Here is a 22,431-nt window from a genome sequence, read left to right on the forward strand (position 1 = left end):
TCTGTCTCACCTGGAACATCCTAAACAGTGCAAGACCAATTAGTGATGCTCAGCTGAAGTAATTTTTTTTATTATTTTTTTATTTTTTTTTAGTTTTTTACGATTTAGACAGTCTTCAAAAGAAAAGGCTAGCACGTTTTTTCGGATTTCTTACTAATTCTTTGACTCTTCAGGGTAGTCTTGTCAGTACTATGGGATTTTATTCCATGTTTTTTCAATGTTGTCTTTTATGTTACTTTCTGAGTATTCTTCCCGCTCCTCAAGAAGTTCTTTCCAAAGGAAATTGTCTTGTCTCATCTGAGTCTTGGATGTGATTTTTAAATTAATGCAGAAACATCTTGATAGATGATTTGGATCTGGGGTCTTCAATTTTCTTCCACAGAAGGACAGAGAAGGATATTGCAATAGTATTTGGTAGCGGACGGAGGAAAGAGTGACAGTAATACATTTTACTGTCAGCTGAAGAAAAGTTGGGCTGACTGCTTGGGCATCTTAAAACTTTGTACTTGTTACATGGATGGCAGAAGACCATTCCAGAAGCGGAATCTGCTTCACAAGATGGAAGAGCTTGTGAAAAAAAAACATGCAGGGGGAAAATCGTCTGCTGCAGTGTCACTGAAATGCCTGCAGTTGTGTATCATGAGGATTCATGGTTACATACTCTCCTCATTTATCTGGCAACTTTTAAACATGAAAGAAGGTTTTCCCTTCATGCTTCCAGCTGTGATGCAGATGCTGCAAGCTCTTTCAAATCCTCATACAGCTGAATAACCTAGTTTGATGAAAACATTTACTTTGCTTAGACAAAAAAAGTTGTTTAATATGAGTTACTGCAAGAATTAAAATAGGTCAAAAGCTGGACTCCACTCAATCATGACAGAATAATCAAGAAGTTTTACTGCATGATTATTTTCTGGGCTTAAAGGCAAGTACTGCTAGTGAACTTCCCATTTTGTTCTGTCACTCAATGACTGATCTTGACAGACAAATAAACCCTGGAAATATAATATATAGTTGTTGAGGACAGGGATACGAATGTATTGTGCTAAGAGAAGTGTCAGCAGTAAAACTGATGTTCCTGGAACTATACAAATTCCTCCTGTGAGGAATATACATTAAAAATAGCAACAAAAAAAATATTCACAAATGTAATAATGTTTCACTTAAATCCATGTCATGTGACTGTTACTGGAAATCCCAAACTAGTTTATAATGAATATAAATGTATGATGCAGTTATCCCATGTTTTCCTTTATCTTTCAGTTAACGTGTATCTGCTTCTGTGGACATTTTATATTTTCGTATGCAGTTTTAACACTTAGTTATTTTCCTAAGAGTTAACAACAAACCTTTCTCTATAGTGAGATTCTTGATGCTGAACATGTAAGCCAGAAAGGCTCATTGTGACTCAGAATTGCTTGCTGATTATGTCTCTTCCTGGATAAATGCAAATGTAATTATTGGGAACAATCATGCATGCAAACCTGGAGCTTTGTTTCTATAGGATTCCCATTTCAGTTTTCTTTCCACAAATATTTGCCACTAAACCACCATGATTAAAATTCCTTAAAAAAGAAACAGTAGTTAAAACAAATGCAATTAATCAAATCATTTTCTGTTTTGTAAGCAACAGTGAATTCCTTTTCAATATTGTTTGATCCAGCCAATCTCTGTTTTCATCTGTGGCCATGAGCAGCATTCCACACTTATGAAAGAAATGAGACATAAGAGTAACATATCTTATAGTATCCTTAGTTCACCATCTTCCTGTTGCAGACTTTATTATTTCCCTCTAGACACTGTATGTTCTTCGGGGTGATCTATATGCAGTGCCAGAGGAGTCTACAACCACATTGTTGATAATTAAAACAAAACAAAGCAAAACAATCACATAATTACTTTGAAGAAGTGCTTTACACAATATTCTTTCCTCGGCTTTGTATCTTTTTCCCTTTTTGCTTGATAGACTATCTCTGATTAAGTGTCTAGTCCTGGTTACTTTTTGATATCCTCTCTTCTATTCGTCTTTTTTAATTTCATTGTAATATCTTGTCATAGATTTTACCAGTTCATCAGTTTTAATTAATTTCTAACCCATTCATAATATTCTCATCTGAGAAAGATGAAGTTCCTTTCCATGAAACATACATTGTTTATTGTACAAATCCTTTCAGAACCCATACTGTTGACAGATTTGGGTTTTCACCTCTTCTTTTTCCAGTAAAGATTTATGGTTTTAAAGTTTTCTTTTGAAAACTTACTCATGTAATGCTTCCCTCTCATCCCTCCTGTGCAGCTCAGATCTATGCAATCCCCTCGTTCCTACAACCACTCGCTGTTTGTTGCTGTATGCATATGTACTACTTCTTAACCTGTCATAACCAATAATTGGTTTGTAGCATGAAACGTAATGCTTATATTTCAAATCACCTACTTGCTTCTATGATGTGTAAAATCGCTGATAACAATGAGAGATCAAAAAGAAAGAACTGTGCAAAACTGCACTGACATTTTAAAAACCTACATTTTCACCAAAATAAATGGACAAATAGTTCACATATTTTGAGCAGCTCCAAAAAGTGCCAAAATTAATTTATGTATTTGGGCTTTTGTTCTGAGTCCACTGGACATAACAATAAACTCTCAGGATTTCAAAATCAGGAGCCAGCTGGAGAAATTCCTTTACATGAAAGTTCAAATAGCTTCTAAACAATTTTTTGCCACTGAACATCAATCGGTATTTTAGCAACATGCCTCTATATATGCTTAAAGTTGAGCATTCAACAAGCCACTGAGAATGTGAACAGTGATGTGTGCTGGTCAGTGGTGCGTATTCCTTGCATTCCCACTATATGGTGGCAAAGCTGCAAGGAAGAGTGAAATTAGCCCCATTTGAAACTCCTCTTTAGTGTGAAAGGTACAAGTCCAATTGAAGATTTTGGATTTAGAGAAAACTGAAGAAACGGGTTTATGATGTCTGGATTCAGGCAGCCGAAAAGAAGTTTAGTTCTTGGGTCTTCTTCCTGGAATGTAACACAAAGGTATTTTCTAGTAATTTTCCAGTGGCATTTTGAATTGATCCCGTTACAACTCAAGTTAGATGTAATCAGAATAGATCTTAGAGACTGTTTCCCCACTGGGACTTGGGCAGAGATTAGGTATCTTTCCACTCATCTTTCTATCACAGTTAACCTAACTCTTCCGACTGCCTGATTTCTGAGATGGTCAGAAGACTTTGGGTGTCTCAGTAACTCTATGGTCGAAACAAACACACTCATTGTTTCTAGGCATCTTTGGGAATGAAGGGGTGCATGAGAAATGGTAGTCTAAATCACCCTCTGAGAGTGAACAAAAGAATTCTGCATAAATAAACAAAATCTGGCGGAAATTAGGCAGTCTGAATAAGAAGTAATTATTATTTCTAGCTTATGAATCTATTAATTCTTCATGGTAAACTGAGAGGATGAGTGAAACAGGATTGGTTGATCATAATGTAATCCTTGTGAGTTACAAATAATATATTTAAAATGCAAAAATATTAAATACACTTGGCAATGCTATCTTAGTTTCACATTCTGTGATGATGACAAAGCATATATGAAACAGAATTGTATATAGGAATCCCTTTAAGAATGGAAGCACCACCGTATGCTGATTTCAGAACTAATTTCTGAAACAAAAAAATAAGCAAAGTGAGTATCCTCCTTAAATTCAGGTGAAATGTTAAATGGCAGTTAAATTAGGCTAGATTTACAGGGTCATTAAGGATACTTATCAGTTTGTTACCAGGAGCACTCAGTTTAATTACACAATTAAGTTTTAGATTGTTTTCATTATGTACAGAAAGCTTATTACAATTCCAATTTAACTGGTCATCTTTCGAAATACTATTAGATTCTAATTCGTTTTCACACTGATGCAAAAACCCCATCATTCTCCAACACAAAGAAAGGTGCTGAGAACCATGCAGATTAATTGTAAATACATTTGTAAAAATTATTAATAATTCAACAATTCAGATACGAGATGAGAATCAAGGAATGCACCTGTATACTTTTTTAAAAAAGCAAGAGACTGTACCAATTTACAAGGCTATTGAACAACATCTTGTTTACATATTCTGTGTTATAAACACGACTAATATAAAGTGTTGATTTTCCCAAAGCTACACCAATATTTCTAAAAATAGTACTATATTCTTAATATTATAAATTATTCTTATGGAAAGGGTAAAACCAAAGACTTGCATGTATATCTCTTAATATATTTATATTTATTTATAAATCCAAAGATTGAGATAGCAACTATGTGGTGTGAGTCTAGTTTTGTTATTATTTTCCAGAGGATCTCATAGACTTGAATAAGGATGAAACTATAAAAGCTGTCAAGAAGATACTCTCATGAAATTTCAAATTTATGGAATTATATTTCCTTAGAATTTTGATATTTTCTTTTATGTTTTCAAAAGTTGGAGTTCCCTATTATTCTCCGCTTGTGATTTCTTTGTAAGAGTCAGGCAGAAAAACAAAATCACAGACCAAGAATAACTGATTCAGAACTGAATTTTCTAGTCAGGAATGTCTCTTGTTGATATTTCTATTTAAAATCCTTTTTCAACTGCAAGATTCCAGAAGGTATAGATGACCAGAAAAGAAAAACCCCCTTATTATGTAATAACAAACTATATCAAAAGCAAGTCAGTGCCTTTGCTGAAGTAAACCAGTAGAGTTCCATCCACTAAGATGAATGATGCCAGCCTGATTACTATGGTTGCTACTGAGAATCTGTCTCAGGGATGTGAAAATATGCTTGGGACAATCTACAGGTAGGAAACTGTAAAACATTGAAGTCACCGTCATATCTTGCTTTTCTTTATGGAAAAATGAGTTGCTACAAAACCACGAAGCTGTTGCTCAGGCATAGAGATGAGGAAGCACAATCTGTTCCTGACATAAGCCAAGGCTAAAAAATGCACTTTGAAATTTCACTGCTAGAGAATGACCACCGCTAAGCTGCTGGCCTTTGATTTTGTCCTTCTACCTCCATTCCTTTCACTAGTTTTTCCTACAACCAATTTAAGCCATAACCTGCCTGTTCAGCAGAGGAGGCAGCAAGTCATCTTTCTTCTGTCAGATTTACATTAGCTTTAGGTTCATATTACAGAGAGAATGCTGTGGCCATGAGTAGGCATCCATAACTGCGTTATCAGCTCATCTTGCAAGTAACTACTGAACCTACAGCCGTTTAGGAGAAATTAGGTGACCTATCAGTCTTCCTATAGGAACGCAATTCCCTGCAGCAGAACATTTGCTTCAAGTCGCATGTGTATGTAGCCTGTCTTTCTGGGACAGTGGTTTAATGCTTAATCCCAGTTATGCTGAAGTTTCTGAAAAGGCAGTCTGCCCAATGAGAGCTCTATTAAGGAAACCGTTTTTGCAGTTAGCTGCTATAGTGTCACAAGCATTACAAATTACAAGTAGATTAGATCAGATAGATATTTATTTCAGCCAGAACGCTGTTGTGTGACAGGAATTTTACTTATAACTGTGTCTCAGATTGTAATAGATGACTGAAAGGCAAAAGTTTCAAGCATGGCGGTATCCTGAGAAAGCCAGCATTAAAAACATGAACATATTAAGCATAGGTGTTATTTTCTAAAGCACTAAACACTGAACTAGCACCACTTCTACTGAAATCAATAGAAGCTTTCTTTGAAGTCGGTGAAAGTATAATGAGCCATTATTTGAGTCCTTTGATAAATCTTACTTTTAGTGCCAGTGTGTCTCTTGCATACGTATATGTTGAACCACAGATGTGTTTAAAAAACCCAACTATAACATCTTCTTGAAATCATGAGATTACTGCACCATGTTTTACAAAAGAATGTAATTTTTATACTAATACCCAGTCAAAAATGTAAGAAAGAGTCATTTTAGGGCACTAGATGCAATTCCTTTGATTGCAGCAACTGCAGATCTTGAAGAAATGTACAAGATTTTTAGTCAGATCTGTTTTGTTTCAATAAGGTGGTTTTAATTGTATCTATCCATAGTTATGACAGTTCTATAACCTTTTAATTGTGACGTGATGAATTCCTTAAAGGTATGGCCAAATGAGTGAATCTGCCACATTTTCTAAGCGCAGATGGTGTTCATTCCTTCACTCTCTCAGAAATTATCTCACTGAACCTTTTGCACAGTTTTCTGGAACAGAAATACACCTAAGCTTTGGAAATTTGTGGGTGAAATTTCTGAAAACTCTCATGCTTTTGATGAATATCAGATTTCATTGTCATTTCATTTTCTCTTATGTAATGTGAATTCAGAGTGAGAATGTTTTCAATATACTTTATAAATGTCTTCTTAAAGTTTTGCTTTTTAAAAAAAATAGTGCTATATAATGTAAAATATTTTATCCTAAAATAACGATCAGAATTTTAAAATATGGGAAAGCCAAAATATGTGCATTTTTGATTCAACTATTTTGGAATTTCGAAGAGTTTAAAAAGCACATCGGTTTAGCACAAGTAATTCTATGTGGAAAGACTGTTGAAGAAGATTGTGCAGGCTGTCTTCAGAATTAAGGGGTTTAATTTTGTGCGCCTCCTAGTACACTCTCTGTATGTGGGCTGAGATATATTTCTCAGTACAACCATAACAATTCTGGTTTCTCTTATCATCATCTGCACATCCTACTTGGAGGTTTTTTTATGCTAACAGTGGAATTTTCAAAAAAGCTAATTCTTGACCTAGCTGGTCCCGTATTAAGGCTTTTACCAAACTCTGTGTTTTGGTAACTACATTGGATGCATTAAGAAATCTCACTCCTGTCACGCCTGTATGATTTAACAGCTTGTAAAAAGCTGCTATATAAAATGCAAGAATCTGTGTTCCAAACTGTCTGTTGTTGGTATAATTTTTTTCCTTACCCTCACTGTATTTTAAATGCTCTAGTACATTATTTTATTTCTAATGCATAATAAAAGAGCAGATCATTTAGGTCCATATGTTTCAGGCATTTAAGTTCTTTTGACAAGTCCTACAAACTTCCTCCCATTTTTTATAGATGCCCAGACTGACAGAAAGACTAAAAAATATTAAATGTAATATGAGGTGGGTTTAGGTCTCAGAAATAAGAAGAAACAAGTATCAATGACAGTTGGATGATATTAAAGTGTTATTAGTTCAAATTGGCAACCCTAGAGTCTCCTGTTAATATTGTTGAAATATGGGCCAGTAATTGATTTCTAGGGAAAACTCTTACAATTAAATTCAATTATTATATTAATCTGCAGTTTAATAGAGAATGACAAGCAAATAGTTTCATGTACATTTAGCCCATTAGAATTCCAGTCCCCTCCTATATACAATTCACTTTCTTAAGTCTTTATGAGATCATGGACTTTGTTGAAAAGTCAACTCCTTTAATAGGGAAAAGTGCTCAGTTTGGGGTGTTTCTGGTTGTTCAGTTTGAGATTTTTAGTCACTTAATTTTGATCTGCATATGGCTAAGCTTTTATTTTATTTTTTTTACATTAAATGACAACAGACAAATCTTGAATAGCTCAAAAGCGCTTTGCCGTTAACTTTAATAGATTTTTTGGGGTTATCACTAAATTAAACATGCTAAATGCATGCACTATTGTTATTGGCTTGTACCTATATTCATTGGTAGTTAACTATAAAAAAGGAAAAAGACTAGAACCTGATGATGATGTCTCTTTTATAATGTGCGAAATAGATTCTGTTTTTACTGAACAAATAAAACTTTGTTCTCATCATGTTATTTTACATGTAAAATAGATGACTTGTCTCTGGAAAACAATATTCCAAAAATATATTCATTAGATTAATAAAATAATGCTTATTTAATTTTAATGGAAATAATCCCTTATTCTAAGCAAAGTCAAGGTTATATTAAGATTTCAGCATTTAGTATATCGATGGCATATTATTTCCACACAGAGGCATAGCACGTATTTTAACTCAAAAGCGAATAGGTGAATAATAGGAATACAGTGTGCAATATGTGTACTCTCTACATATGGATATGGATGTGGTTCTTGCCCAAAGGCTTTGCTGTCTGGTTATTTTTATCATTTATTTTTAGAAAATATGTGTTGAATTCTATATCATGAGTATAGTGAGAATTAGTGTCTTTGTTCCCACTTACATGTAATAAACCTTTACAGCCCGTCTTAGAGCAGTTGTATGTATACATCTAAAAAGTAGTTGATGGAGTAGCAGGGAAAATGTGTAGTTTAAGCAGTAAAGTGTAATGATATTGTCTACTTGCCAGTTGCTTTTTGGAAAATAAACAAGCAAAATCATCTATGTGCCAAATTTGTATTCATTTAGAATAGATGACCAATATTTATTTCTGTATTTTGGCTGATCAAAAACACTAGAATTCCTGCTCAACAGAACATAGCTGAGTCCAGAATGCATGAATATATTGCATATAAGTGCTGTAGATAAGGAAAAAGTGAGGTTGGTCTTCATGCAGGACAATAATTAAGAACAATGGAGCCAGGCATTAGCTGAATTTTTGAAATTGTAAGCCTGATGAGGCATTAGGAACAACAGCACTAGAGTTCACTAAAGTGAACTCCATTAAAAGGAGTATACACTGTGTCATCTTTCTGTGTTGCCCTTACATGAGCAACATCACTCATTTGTTCCTTAGAAACTTTATTTGCTGAGGAAATAAAGGAAATCTTCAGAAAAGGAATACTGATTGAAAAGGTTGGTAACTGACCACCCTGGTTCTTTAAAAGTTATGTAAAATGGTATTTTTTTACTATGAATCATTGTTGATCTCAGAATGTAACGTCTCAACTACAGTCATTATTGGTAATCATGATTTTAAAGAATTTTACTGAAAAACATAAACAAGTGGAACCTTTATTTCTTAGACAATCCCACGTCCCACGTCAAAGTAACATTAAAAGATTGTATGCCTTGAAAAAAATCCATAGGCACTACATTGGACAGCTATGACAGAACTTCAGCGAATTTAGCCTCCCTGCTAAAGCATTTCAATAAAGACAAGAGGAAATGGCCTCAAGTTGCACCAGGGGAGGTTTAGACTCGATACTAGGAAAAAATTTTACACTGAAGGGGTTATTAAGCATTGGAACAGGCTGCCCAGGGAAGTGGTTGAGGCACAATCCCTGGAGGTATTTAAAAGATGGGTAGACAGAGTGCTTAGAGATATAGTTTAGTGATGGGTTTTGTCAGAGTTAGGCTGATGGTTGGAATGGTTGGACTAGATGATCTGAAAGGTCCCTTCCAACCTAGGCAATTCTATGATTATGTGATAGTCCAGTAACCACAAAAATCTGTTGCATATCTGGATTTATTTAGAAGCATTTGGACTGCACAGTCCCTGGAGCAACCAGACTTCCTTCTGGCTTCAGCCTGCCTGGGAGACCCACAAGTCTGTGCCAAAATCAGAAGGCCTGTGATCTGATGGGCATGCTTGCTTCCTTCTGGTTTCATACTATGGCTCTGTGTGGCCAAGGACCCCTACACATAGAAGGCAACTCAAGAGTAGAAGTTATCTTTTTCTTCCTTGTAACTCCTTCCAAGCAGCCAGTGTCTGGCCTGCTATGGTGCCGATTACCCACCAAGGCTTTGTGCTTCCAACCATGTCATAGGCCAGTGACTACACATGAAATGGTCACCCTTACTGTTTGTTGCCCAGGCTCTGTCTCTCACTGTACAGATATTTGAGGTATATTTATGCCCTCCTGTCTGAGTGGCAATCAGGAAGTCCCTCTTGTAGTCTTTTTTCCCATGCATTCATTCTCCAGTTTTAGCATTTACTCAGCTCTTGACTTGGGTACCTAACAGCCATGAACCAAGTTTAAAGCCCTTCTTGTTAGATTAGCAGATCTGTTCTCTACAGATCTCTACACATTCGCTCCTTCTCACAGAAAGATTCATTGTAACTGATGATCATAAAAGCTGGTTTTGAAATTAATTGGCCTGTCATTGAGCATATTTGTAAAGTCTCTTCTCATTGTTAGACAGAATCCTACATCGGTCTTTGTTTTAGAGTACTGAAGCAACCTGTCCCTTATCCTCTCCCTGTTGTAAAAACTGATGGAAGATAAGCATGAAAGAAGCCTTTCTGTTTTTTCCATTAAGAGGTAATTGACCCAAGCCTTCAATACTAATTACCTTCTGTGGATTACAAGATGTGTGCTTAGTTATGGAGGATATTAATTGATGTGGATAGCAACAACAAAACAAAGAAAGAACTAAGTTCCTCAAGCCTCATATTATTAGTTAACTGCAGGATCATGCAGGGATGGAAGTGTCAAGAGTTTTGTAGATGGTAGTGAAAGGCCAACTACTGACCAGCTGAAAAGGCTGAAGTCTTGCCCCAGGGTAAATATAGGGACTTCATTTCATTCTGAAGGCCACAGTAGAAGGGCACTTACACACTCTAGCCAACACCTCCTGCTCCTAGATGCAGGCCCTCTTTTCCCATAGTTTAGCTTCCTGGGCTCTCTTTTTTCTACCACTCTGCCCTACCCAGCCTTCTTACTCCCCTTCAGGAATCTCAGTCCCCTGCAGTTTGTGCACAGACAAGGTTTCAGCTTTGTATCACTGATTTGCTGAGAAGAGGCAGAAATTTCATTAGCAAGAAGGAGAACTGCGGCCTGCTCTTAACATTCCCCTTCTGCTTTTGGAGCAAAGAGGCTTGCTTACTTGTACATGAGCTACTCTGCTCAAGGGGGCCCAGTGTGGAGGCATGAACAAGACAGGCAGAGAGCACGTGCTCAGGACTGCTCGTGACTGGTGTTAGAAGTATGTGATATAATGCTAATTAGTGCATAATGATATTAATATCGTGTGATATTACCTGCATTTACAGTGTAGTGCTAGCATGGTAGCGTCATGCTGGCCACCACAAGTCAGCCCAAAGAAGCAGCTGGAACGTCCATTGGTTCCGCAGAATAGTTCCAATGGACCCTGTGATCAGGAGAGCGGGAGCTCCAGGATACTGAGACAGTCTGCTAAACAAGGAGGATAGATCAAAGCTGAATTATTTCTGGGAAACAGAAAACAGCTAATTCTTTATACTTTGACACGTCAGGCTTAAACGTCAGTCTACATCCCCATAATGTTCAGAATCTCCAAGGTCAGAACTGGAAAAACTTGTCTGGAACAGTGCAAGCCAAAGACAGTCACTATACCACATTTGCTAACGATTTGAATTTTCGTACGTATATGAGCTGTGTAAATTAATGTGGCTTTTGGGGTGTAGCTGTATGATGGGAAAATATTTTAATGCATATCTTAAGGTTAATAACCTTGTAGATTCTCATCTACCTCTACTTAAAATCCACAAGAGTTTTGTGATAAGCTAGTAGTAGAGCTAAGCCCAGAAAAATCTCATTTCCCATCGGTAAGGAAGATTTTTTTAAAATAACCTATTGCAAGTGTACAGGAAGCTTATTCTAAAGGCAAGAATGAAAAGGGACAGTGCTCTCTACTAGTGTTAATGAATGGAGATGGGAGTCCTTTTCACAGAGGTGTCTGAGAACTTGTTCAAAGTCATTAAGTAAATGCCATAGGCAGGCTTTTAAATTTATACAGCAAAACGCAAACAAATTTTGTTGTAAAGAAAAAGCTATTAGTGTTTTGTAAGTATAAACCTTATATTTGAACTGTTTATCACAGTGAAAATGCAGCATATTCTGTTTGTCTAGTATTTGTCTGCAAATAATTTCCAAACCAGTTCCGTTATTTGCAAATATTGAATATTTGTAAAATACCCCAGGCTAATTATTTGTGAAAAGTTCATTTTAGTATTCACCATTTGTGGCTGAGCAATTAGATGCTCACCCATTGGGGGAATCTAATTTAATATGTTTTAAAAATTGCTTTGCTGAGTCAGAGCTCAGCTAGTATAACATTTTTAATTGGAAAATAATAGAGAATAAGTTATGACTGGTGCTTAATGCCACCTTATAATTACTGAATAAAATGTAGGGATATTTAAATGTCCTTCTAATTGAATATCAATCACTGAAATCGTTTTAAATGCCAAATAATATGATCTTTGAACACCAATGAGCAAAATAATTTATTCAGAAATAATATACATCTTTGTCATTGTTGAGCTGATTATAATACTAATGTGTACTAATAAATTAATTTAATTCCCAGCCCTTTCAAAACCCTGTATAAAATGTCATATCTGTAACTCTGAAATGCTTATTTTAGTAACTCTACAATTTTTTATTAATAGTGGAATGAGGAAACCTTTACAATTACTAAATACAGAAGTTTTATGTTATACTAAAACTCTTTAAAAAACAATTAAAAGGACAATTTTCAACTTAAGCAGGTTTATTAATGCTTTCAATCTCCTCTAGGCCATTCTTGTGTTAAAACCATTTTTTGGAATTTAAAGAAACTAACCAGATAGTAAACACGTAAACAAATGTCTAAGCGTGAGGCAACACTGCAGCTTATGAAATATCAATGAAAGCAAAGGAATGGTCCCTTGGCAGAAAAAAAAATAGCGAAGATTTCATAAAGCACAAGGGTATCATTTTTTCAGTGGCTGGTAAGGTGAGGTGAGGAAAGGCTGGAGACAGGTTCTGATGTTTACTCCTACTGAAGGCAGTGGGCTTTTTGCCATGAACCATGAATGTCATCAAGCTTTTTCATATTGCATCATCATCAGAAGCACTTTCGTGTGTCTTCAGAATCCGTCATATACCCAAGTTAGCTAGCCTTAAAACACATGTAAAGAAGAAAATTAATTGACTTTTTACTATAAAGCTTATTGAGAAGTTTAAGCAGAACTTCTGCGTTGTGTTAGTAAAACAGAATTTTTTCTTTCTAACCTGAAAGGTGATCAAAGAATTGGTATATATATATCTACCAACATATAATTGGTGTATATATAGCACTGTCTAGCAAGTATCAGTGCTAATTAATGAGTGATAGTTATTACTTCTTCTTATTAAATTACATTAACTAACATAGTGCTGCACTGGCGTGTCACCCAAGTCTACAAATGAAAAAATGTTGCAAAATGAAAAAGACGGTCTACAAAGTTTAAATCAGATGGAGAGGTCAAGTAGACAGATAGCTTTCTTGTAATTAGATTGCAATCACTAAACATTTAGGCACTGTTACCAGCGCATTTGCTGGAAATTATGTCAGAAGTCATTAACTGGTCAGGTCTAACCAGTTTTCCAAAAGCTTTGAAACAGTCAGATTTGGCTTGCTTTGTTCTGTGTTTCATTTTGTAAGGGATGGTTTCCAAGAATATGATCTTTATTTTCAGGAAGAGTGACCTGAAATATAGAAGACCTCCAGTTAGCGTCTATAGCTGACAGATCTGATACTGACCTTCATTCAGAAGTTTTTGACAATTTTAAAATATAATAATACAAAGCAGTACCAGTGTTGCCAGCTGAATGTCTTCTCACACACAAAAATGTGTGTGATATATGATAAATGACAATAATGGTTGTTCTCTCAAAAATCATGCTTTTTTTCTTTTTTCCCCCCAGTCTAAAACATATATGTGCAGTTGGCAAGGGGATACCCTGTGTTTCACAGTCGACTTTGCTCTGGGATTTACCTGTTTCGACAGTAAAACAAAGGTAAGAGAAAAAGAAAAGAAAACACAGCTCTCTCTTGCTTTACTATTATTGACGTTACCATTAACTGATTTTTTATGTTGATCAGTAACAGTAATTTTTTACGTTGATGTCGAGTATTTCTTCCTCAAACATACTGTACTTTTTATTTATACAGCACTACTGAAATGTAGTCGGTTTGGGACTAGAAGGGCACAATTATGCTTGTGCCTTAACATGTAAAGATAAATTTTGGAGAAAGATATAAAAAAAGTAATTTCCTTTTCAAGTAGTAAAAGCAAAGCAAGGTTATATTTAGCAGAGAACTTGGTTTCTTAGTCATGAAGAAACGCCAAGGTTTTTAAAAGATCATCAGTCATGGAAAAAATTGTGTCACCTGATCTTATTTGTTTTGAAGCTATGGATATAAAATAGGATTAATTATTCTTCCATCATGAGAAATTTAGGCCATGTCTAAAATAAACAGAACAAGGGCAAATGCATTTCAAAGTCATAATCTATAAGATTAAATTCACTTATCTTGCAAAACAGAGTGGCTATATATAAAGTGCCTACAGGGGATGGTTTATGATACATGCCAGTTTCCAAGTCCTCTCTTTATATATTATTTAAAGTGATACTTTAAATTATTCTAAATGGACTCATACAATTGTTTGCCAGTAGAAGTAAACATACATACAGTATTTGTGCCTCCATAGGGCTGTCCTCTGAAATATGGTCTTCAACACCAAACTGAAAGGATTATTTTAATATATATTAAAGAAATTCAGTCAGTCATTCTGAGTTAAGAGGAGATAATGCTGCATTTTGAAATATTGACACAGGATACAGTTTTTGTGTGTTGATATTTTGTGAGTTTTGGGCCAAAATGCACAAATCTTTGTGCAGAGAAGTAATGACCAAGATCATTATTTGAAAATTTGGACTAATTGCATTAAGTGTGCTATCCTATGAGGTGGCATAAAATTTCAGGAAATACGTTTCCTGAACCTGAGCCATAATTAAAATCCTGTTCCTACTGCATTCAGTAGAACCAAGATATCACCTATAGAAAGGATAGGACTTTGAGCCACAGTGCCTACCTTCAGTATTGATGAGGAGGAGGATTTAGATCAACCTTTCTTGCTTACCTAAACAGAAATACAGAATAAAGTCAGACAGATTGATTCTGTCATTAAACTGTAAAAATTCTGGAGAGCTCAAGGCATTTATTGTGTGAGAGATGGTGATGTCCTCTGCATCCTCAAGCCTGAGTAAGGCAGCAACGTGTGGCTTCCGCAATACTTCTTACTTCCCATAACTGTCAGCTGGAGCTGACTGTGTTGCCCAACACTCAGGGATTTTTCAGTGTATTTCCTACCAACACTGAATAGATTGTTGAAGTGGTCAAGCAATTAACAGTTCATTAGGGACGCGGCAATTTTGCTGAAAAAAACCTTTTTTTTCCTTGGAGATAATGAATTTCAAATTAAAGTCACCTATTGATGCAAAGAATGGTCTTACACCGCAGCAGGTGTTCATACAGGCTTATTAAAATGAAGGCCAGTCCCCCGTCTGCCCTACAATTTTAAACCTGGATCTCAAATTCAGGCCAACCAGCTCATGTAGTCATTAAAACATGTTCTACATTACAGTCTGTAAAATAAAATTAAAAGGGCCTTCTTACTACAAGTGACAAAACAAAAAGAGAAAGAACTTCTGCTTAGGAGTTTAAGTGTCTTGTAGAAAGCTCTTCTCTAGAGCAGTTTTGGGGGATTCTTAAACTTACTTGAGAGAATTACTTCACTTCATACATGTTCTGTTCCACGGGTCATCATGGGCTTAACTCATTCGGCTTTTACCATTTTGGGCCCTTCACAGACATACTCTTGTGGCCTGCTGCTGCTTTATATCTGATTGTAGGGATTTTTTTTACTGCTTGGCTTAGTTGGTTCATCTTCCCTATCCTGTGCCTCCAGCTGCTCATCAAAGATGAAGGGATCCCAAAGCGTGCATTTTCTTCCACCTTCCAGAGCCATTTACTTCTTTTCCTTTCCACTCAGTGTCACCTATTGGAAGAGATGATGACTCCAGCAATGACAATTATTGCTAAATTGTTCCTTAGTTTTTGTGTTATCTCCACCCTAGCAGTTGTATTATATAGCGAACATTCCTCTAACCTATTTAGATCCAAACTCATTTAAGCTTTGAATACTTTTCACATGGTTTAATTAGGCCCTCTGGACCCAGTTAAAAATCTGTTCATGAATGTAAAGTTTAAGCACCATCACAATGCTGTAGCATAGTTGGGTTTTTCTTCATCTGTTATATTTATCTAAGGCAGTGACGTTTATTTCTGCGGGGAACCAGGAGATGGAATCAGGCTTTTTGTGCCTTCTGTAAACAATTATTTTTGTTTATAGGGCATTCCTTTTCAAAGGGTAGGGTTCTGAAGACCACTGGTCTACATGAAAAAATATTTTGCAATGAATTATATCGGAAAATGGAACATAGCAAACTTTTTTCTTTGTCTGCTTATGAAATAGCCGTCAAAATATTTAACTTGTGTTTCCTCAACAGCGTCCAGGGACTGAATCACATTTCAACATGTGCATAGAATTTTCGTTGAGATTACAGGCATTAAGGAAACATCAGTAGAAAGTCTGGATGCAAGTTGCTACCTTGTGTTTTTTTAAAATTATACATTTTCAGGCAATCAATAGAAATTCTTCAAATAAATATGGAAAATGACATTCGTTACAAAAATGATTTCCCAATATTTGTTTCTAAAAAGTATCTCCATAACTATTAAAAAATACCTGTCCATCTAGGATTTGCCAACAGTAGTAAGATGCCATGCATAAACCTGTAGGAGACCAAGAAGCCTAGAATTCTTACGTATTTTACAAACTACTGTAGAGTATATTTTTTGTGGTTTGTGAGACTGCATTCAGTAATAACGCTTTTGCATTTCTATAGCTTTTATCTGAGGATTTCAAACCACGTTACGCACATCAGTAATTTCAGCTTTGCAACATCTCTGTAAGACATTATTATCTGTGTTATGCAGATGAACCAGCTGAAATCTGAAAGATCGAGATACAGTGTGGAATAGTGTTCATAGTGAAACTGATATAAATATCCCCATGGATCTTTCCACAATTAAGATTTTGCCATGGATTTTGATATTATGTAGGCAACTGAAGCATTTACATTTCAGAGAATTTCTACATAGCTGTTTAATTAGTGAATATTAATATTGTATATTTTGCTTTCATATGTGATACAGAGATGCTAATTTTATTTGCTCTGCAACCAACCTGTTATCATGCGCTATGTTTGCTGTGCTAATGCTTTATACTGATACATGAACATTGATCATCAGTCTATAGTTCTAGGTAAGGATATGTGTAACAGAGTCATTAATCAAATTTCTTTCTCTTTAGAATGTGCTGTGGAGGTTTAAGTTTTCTCAGCTCAAAGGCTCTTCAGATGACGGGAAAACAAAAGTAAAGCTGCTTTTTCAGAATCTAGACACCAAACAAATTGAGACAAAGGTAAGCAACATCCTCTTTCTCAGTTTAGTAAAAAATGGAATGGAATTACTATCAAGGCATCAAAAATTCCATTTACTACTGCACATGGAGATGGTGAACTCCACGTCACGGTTTGTCTTTTTTTTCCTATTCTCTAGAAACTCAAGAAACGGAAGTGAATGTAGTTATCATTGGATTTATTGCACTGTTTGTATAAGCCTGTTACCGAATTGTTTTATGATGATGTTTTACAATTGCAGAAAGATGATTGCTGTGAAGTTGTTTAGCCAACCCATAATAAAGATAATATCTAAAAACTGCTTTTAAAAAGGATAGAGGAAAAATAAAACTATTTAAATGTTAAATAAATTTTTAAGTTGCTATATAGTAGACTTAAAATTTTAAGCAAAAATTTTAAGTTAAAGTTTTAAGTTCAACTGGGATTTGGTGGACAAAAGCCAATGAAAACAAAAGAAAAATAACTGAAGATCTCTGAAAATTGTCAAACGCTCTCACTTGGGGTTGTATATTACCTATCCTTCTGATGTTTAATAACCTTCCTTGGTTATCATAAAGTTACAACAAATGCAATATGTCTGTCTTTGTACATCTATATTAGTAAATTAGTATTTCATCAGCAACATAACTTGAGTTTTCTCTTGGCTCTACTGTAAAAGATATAATATCTGTTACAAAGGTATAATAGTATAACAACTTGAGAGGTCATTATAGTATTAGCAGGTCATTTCCACTTCCTTTCTCACAGTCCTGCTTGGAGACAGGAAAAGACAAATATCATCATTTTATACATGATCATCTGTCGCAGAGAGCTCACGTAACTTGTTCCAGGTCAGACAGGAGGATTGTACTGGTGCAAAACCCATAATCTGAATATCTGAATCTGTGTATTAAATGATTAGGTAATTCATCTGTGTGATTGGCCAAGGGCCCTCATTCCATGCTTGCAATGGAATTCCATTGCTTCAATACTGGATCATTCCTCTTTCTGTTGTGGCAAATAATCTGATTTCTTAAATTATTTTTTTTTTTATTTCTGTGCTCACTTCAATTGGTTTTAATTGGGTTTACTCGTATTGTACTCTTTAGATTAAAAAATTGTAAATTTTAGCGTTTTTATGAAAATTTGATTATCTGTAAAATAATGATAAAAATGAGTCCTAATGATAATTTTGTAGCAAGTTGTGTCCAGGAGACTGATTTTTTTAAAATACTAAAAATTATTCTTTTGCATCGCTCTAATGAAAACACCTTGTAGTTGGCAGAATTTTTGTCAATATTTGTGAGATACCTTGAAATTACCAGGTGGAAGATGATATATGATCGGTTCATAAAGAATTATAAGTGTGTATGCACCTAAATTTACATATGTATTGTAACTTTTGAAAGAGCCTAGGAAAAGCTCATTAAAGGCCAGAGGAAAGGCTGATACTAAGTAGCTGAGGATTTATGAGGATTTCAGTGAGTATACCCTTTACCACTGCCTCTGCACAGTGCAGCGTACCCACCAGGATTTCACCTTAAATGGGTCTGGGGTACAGCTGTGCAGCCTCTCCACTTCGGATAAGTGGCGTGTATATTCAGGTATATGCCCACCGCTTGAATGGTATTATTTCCTAGAGTTCAGAATTACAGACTAGTCGGGAAACAGCAAACATTAATCCCATAGTGTAGTACAGTATCCGCCTCAGTTTATTGAACTGAAAGAGATTTCACTGAGCCAGATGGTGCTGTACGGTGAAATGCAGCCAATAATGAGAAACGGAAAATGTCATCAAATAATAGAAGTTTCATTTTTCCTGAGTAAATGAGCCACTACATGTGAAATAAAGCTTGATACAGATGACTTATGTTCACTTGGCAGTAAACAGTACAGTTAAGGTTGCAAAAGAATTTTCCAGATTATCTCTAATTTTATATGCTTATAAATTCTTAGGTAAAAAAAAATCACATTTGGGAATTTTATTTTCACATCTTGGTTACTACCTAGAGACGATGTTTTTTCTCCCATAAATTTTAAGCCAAGTGTTTCTTCCTGTGCAGTTCAGTTTTAGGTGAAGAACAATACATTTTTCCATTTAAAAAATTTTCTATTCGAAGGAGCTAATAAGGCCTAGATTCTTGTCAGTTATTTCTCCTTTAGTTCCTTTGTATTCCCTACAACGTCCCTTTATAGTTTCCCATTTCAGTACTTCCCTGAACTTACCCTGCCTTTAATACTTCCAGTAATAACTCCGCGTTGACTCCTTGAAGTCCCCCAAAAGTCATTGCAATGCATTCATACTACTGCCAAGTCCCAGCATATTTTTATCCAGCCTTACAATAGGGAAAAATTTGTTGCAGCTGGTTTGTGTGTATTACCAGGTTAGAAAACCCACGTATAATGGGTAGCCAAGGGACCTCTGCCCCAGCTGCTGGTCAAGGCAGGGAAGGACGATGCTCTCCCTGCCTTCCCTTGCCTGCAGGGTGGTAACAGGACCTCCCAGTCCCTGCCAACAACGTGTGCCACACTTCTATAAATTCAGCTCCTCTGAAGGGTCCACCTCTTCAACAAATAGGGCAGAAGTTACACACGTGCACAAATATGGGATTTTATCACTTCATTTCTGTAGGAAGTCAGACTTATTTTTTCAGAAGGCAGACTTAAAAATTCTGCAACATAGCATGCAAATTGATCTGTATGAAGCAGTAGCTCTGCGACTATTTTGAAAGGGGGAGGAGAGTGGTTCATTATGAAGTATTCCTGGATTGTGGCATTATTGTGGAGTTTGTATGTGCTGTGGACTCTTCCTTGGATCAGCGGTTTGGAATTCTCTGAGCTGGAGATGCCTTTTTGTGGGGAGCTTTTAAACCTGTGTGCTCTTCAGCCAGATGGAGCATGTTGACTACACATGCAGCTCTTACACATAAGAATTTCATATGCAAAAAGATACTTGCTTTTGTCTTTTCTTAACTGTTACAACTAAAATAAAGACAAGAAAACAAGAAAAAAAAAATCTCTGAATACTTTAATAGTAGGAGGCAGCTGAAGGCATGAAGGCAAGTAATAATTCATCGTTTACTGTGGAAACTGAGGAAATAATAAATGAGAAGAATAGGTTACATACTTTTTTTTTTTTGCTCCGGTTATTAAAAATATGACATTACATCCCACATTACAGCTAAGATCAAGGGGTTATAAACACAAACCAGACCATGGAAGGATGGTGGCTGAAATATTTTTAAACGTTAGTTTTTGCAGCATTTAGGAACTAGTGGAAGTTAGGTTTGAGAAGTTCAGGTTGATGGGTAAGATTGCAGAGAAAGAAAACATAGCAGCTTTTTTTTTCGTTGGTTGGTTTTTTGTTTTTAAAAAAAGGGGATGAAGGAGAGACAAAGAGACTTACAGACCAGTCGGCCTAACTGTTTAAATAAATAATTTGTAATTATAGAGAGAATAATAAAGTGATTGATAGGAAACTATCAAGGTGGATTTTTGAGAAGAGACTATAGCAAAATTGCCTCATTTCCATTTTGTGACAGGCTAACTACTCTGGAGGGAACCAGTACGTGTGATCTGTCTTGAATTTGTTAAGGTTTAAACATAGTCCTACATGATGTTCTCATAAATAATTTTGGTCAATGGTACCTAAGTTAAGTTACCATAAAAAAAGTTAAGAGTGATTGAAAAAGAAATTCTAAAAGAAGATTCCATCATTTGCTTGCAAAATGGAATAGTATAACGTACCCAAATTTGCCTGATCTAGATTCATACCTCTTTAATTCCCTGTCTGATGGAAGTTTGAAGCTGGAGCATGCACAGTGAAAATTATATCTTTATATAATATAAATTTTCCAAGTAAATTTTCCAATGAAAAATGCAAGCAGATTTCACAGGAATAGTAAAAAGCGACCGCCCGATGTAAAACTCATAGTCCTACCAAATTTCAGAGTCTCGGGAGTGAGTAAACCATTTTGGCTAAAATTTTCTTTTAAAAAGTAATCTGTTGAGGAAAACTCATATGGTAAATATCAGCCAAACTGTTTTATATTTGGCAAATTGTATATAGCTTGTGTACCAGAATACAGGATCCGGTACTGAGAAATTACAAGTAATCCTAATAATAGTAGATATTCTTAACCAACATGACATGTATCCAGCATTTTCAAAGTTGCTGTAAAAAATAAAAATTAAGATTACTACTTCCAGGATTGCATTGATGCTTTATCTCACTTAGCTAAACTATAGCTACCCGGAAGATAAGATTTCTTTTTCCAAGCATATTTTAATTGTGATTTCCCTTTTCTACTCATCTTCTTCTTTTTTGTTCGTTTTGTACTCTGTGGAAAAGAAAAGATGGAATTATATTTTTAAAATTCATTCACCCTGGGAACGGAAAGAGAGTTTATTTATCTATCTTTACTAAATTTGCTCCCTTACTAACTTGGTCACAAATATTTAATTCAAAAAGGAAAGAAAAGAAATCATAGTGTCACTAGACGATTGCAAGCTGTATTGAAGCTTCAACTAAATGTTACTGGTCACATACACTTCTTTGTGACACATACACCTTAAGAGCCCTGCATGTTTAGCTGAGTGCATTCAGTATGCTTTCTTCACTGGCTTCAAGCCTCAATTCTTCTGTAATTTCAGAGTGGTAGCGTGATACAATGTGATCTGATTTTGCAATTAGACTCTGCAGCAGTTTTGCAGTAAATCCTATTCTCTTTAAAACAGGAGAACTTCAGGAGAGTGACCAAGGACAGGTCAGCAACTGTATTTCTTTCTTTAGGTTTACTGTATTCATCTGAGAGCGTATCTATCCCATATTAGTACTGTTGAGAGATATGGCAAATCAAGGAGAGTGCAAGCAAAGCTCTCTCTACAGCATCATTAACCTCTAGCATCAATAAACCATAACCTAGCACTCAAGCCCTTCTATATTTTTATTAATGTGGGTCTTTTGTTGCTGCAGTCTGGCAGTTCACTACTGAACATCTTGAGAGCTTGAAAAACGTTTGCAAGACGATGGTAGATAAGAGTTAAGATTTTGCCTGTTTGTCCGTATTGGACAGTCTGATTGCTGTTGGAAATTTATTTTCATATTTGCTGGAATTGGTGAATTTAGTTGGCTGCTCTTAGACAAGCACCTCCAGAACGAGTTTTCAGATGAGTTTCTCGTGCATTAGCAAAGTTTGCATCTGCCAATGCAACATTTAAAAGTGTTTCAGATTTAGCAGTAGACAGTGGTATTTGCAGTCACTCGAGCTGAAAGTGAAGAGCCA

At 35.6% G+C, this 22,431-nt stretch overlaps 1 protein-coding gene across 1 annotated transcript in view; it reads left to right on the forward strand.

The window, feature by feature from the left end:
• SNTG2 (syntrophin gamma 2) overlaps window positions 1-22,431 on the forward strand; it is a 277,686-nt gene that overhangs the window by 250,657 nt on the left and 4,598 nt on the right. The window contains exons 15-16 of the mRNA XM_063331136.1: window positions 13,544-13,636; window positions 17,059-17,169. Of these exons, the coding sequence (XP_063187206.1) occupies window positions 13,544-13,636; window positions 17,059-17,169 (204 nt within the window). The remainder of the gene's footprint in view (window positions 1-13,543; window positions 13,637-17,058; window positions 17,170-22,431) is intronic.

The sequence above is a fragment of the Chroicocephalus ridibundus genome, chromosome 3 (assembly GCF_963924245.1).
Source record: "Chroicocephalus ridibundus chromosome 3, bChrRid1.1, whole genome shotgun sequence".
Classification (NCBI taxonomy): Eukaryota; Metazoa; Chordata; class Aves; order Charadriiformes; family Laridae; genus Chroicocephalus; species Chroicocephalus ridibundus.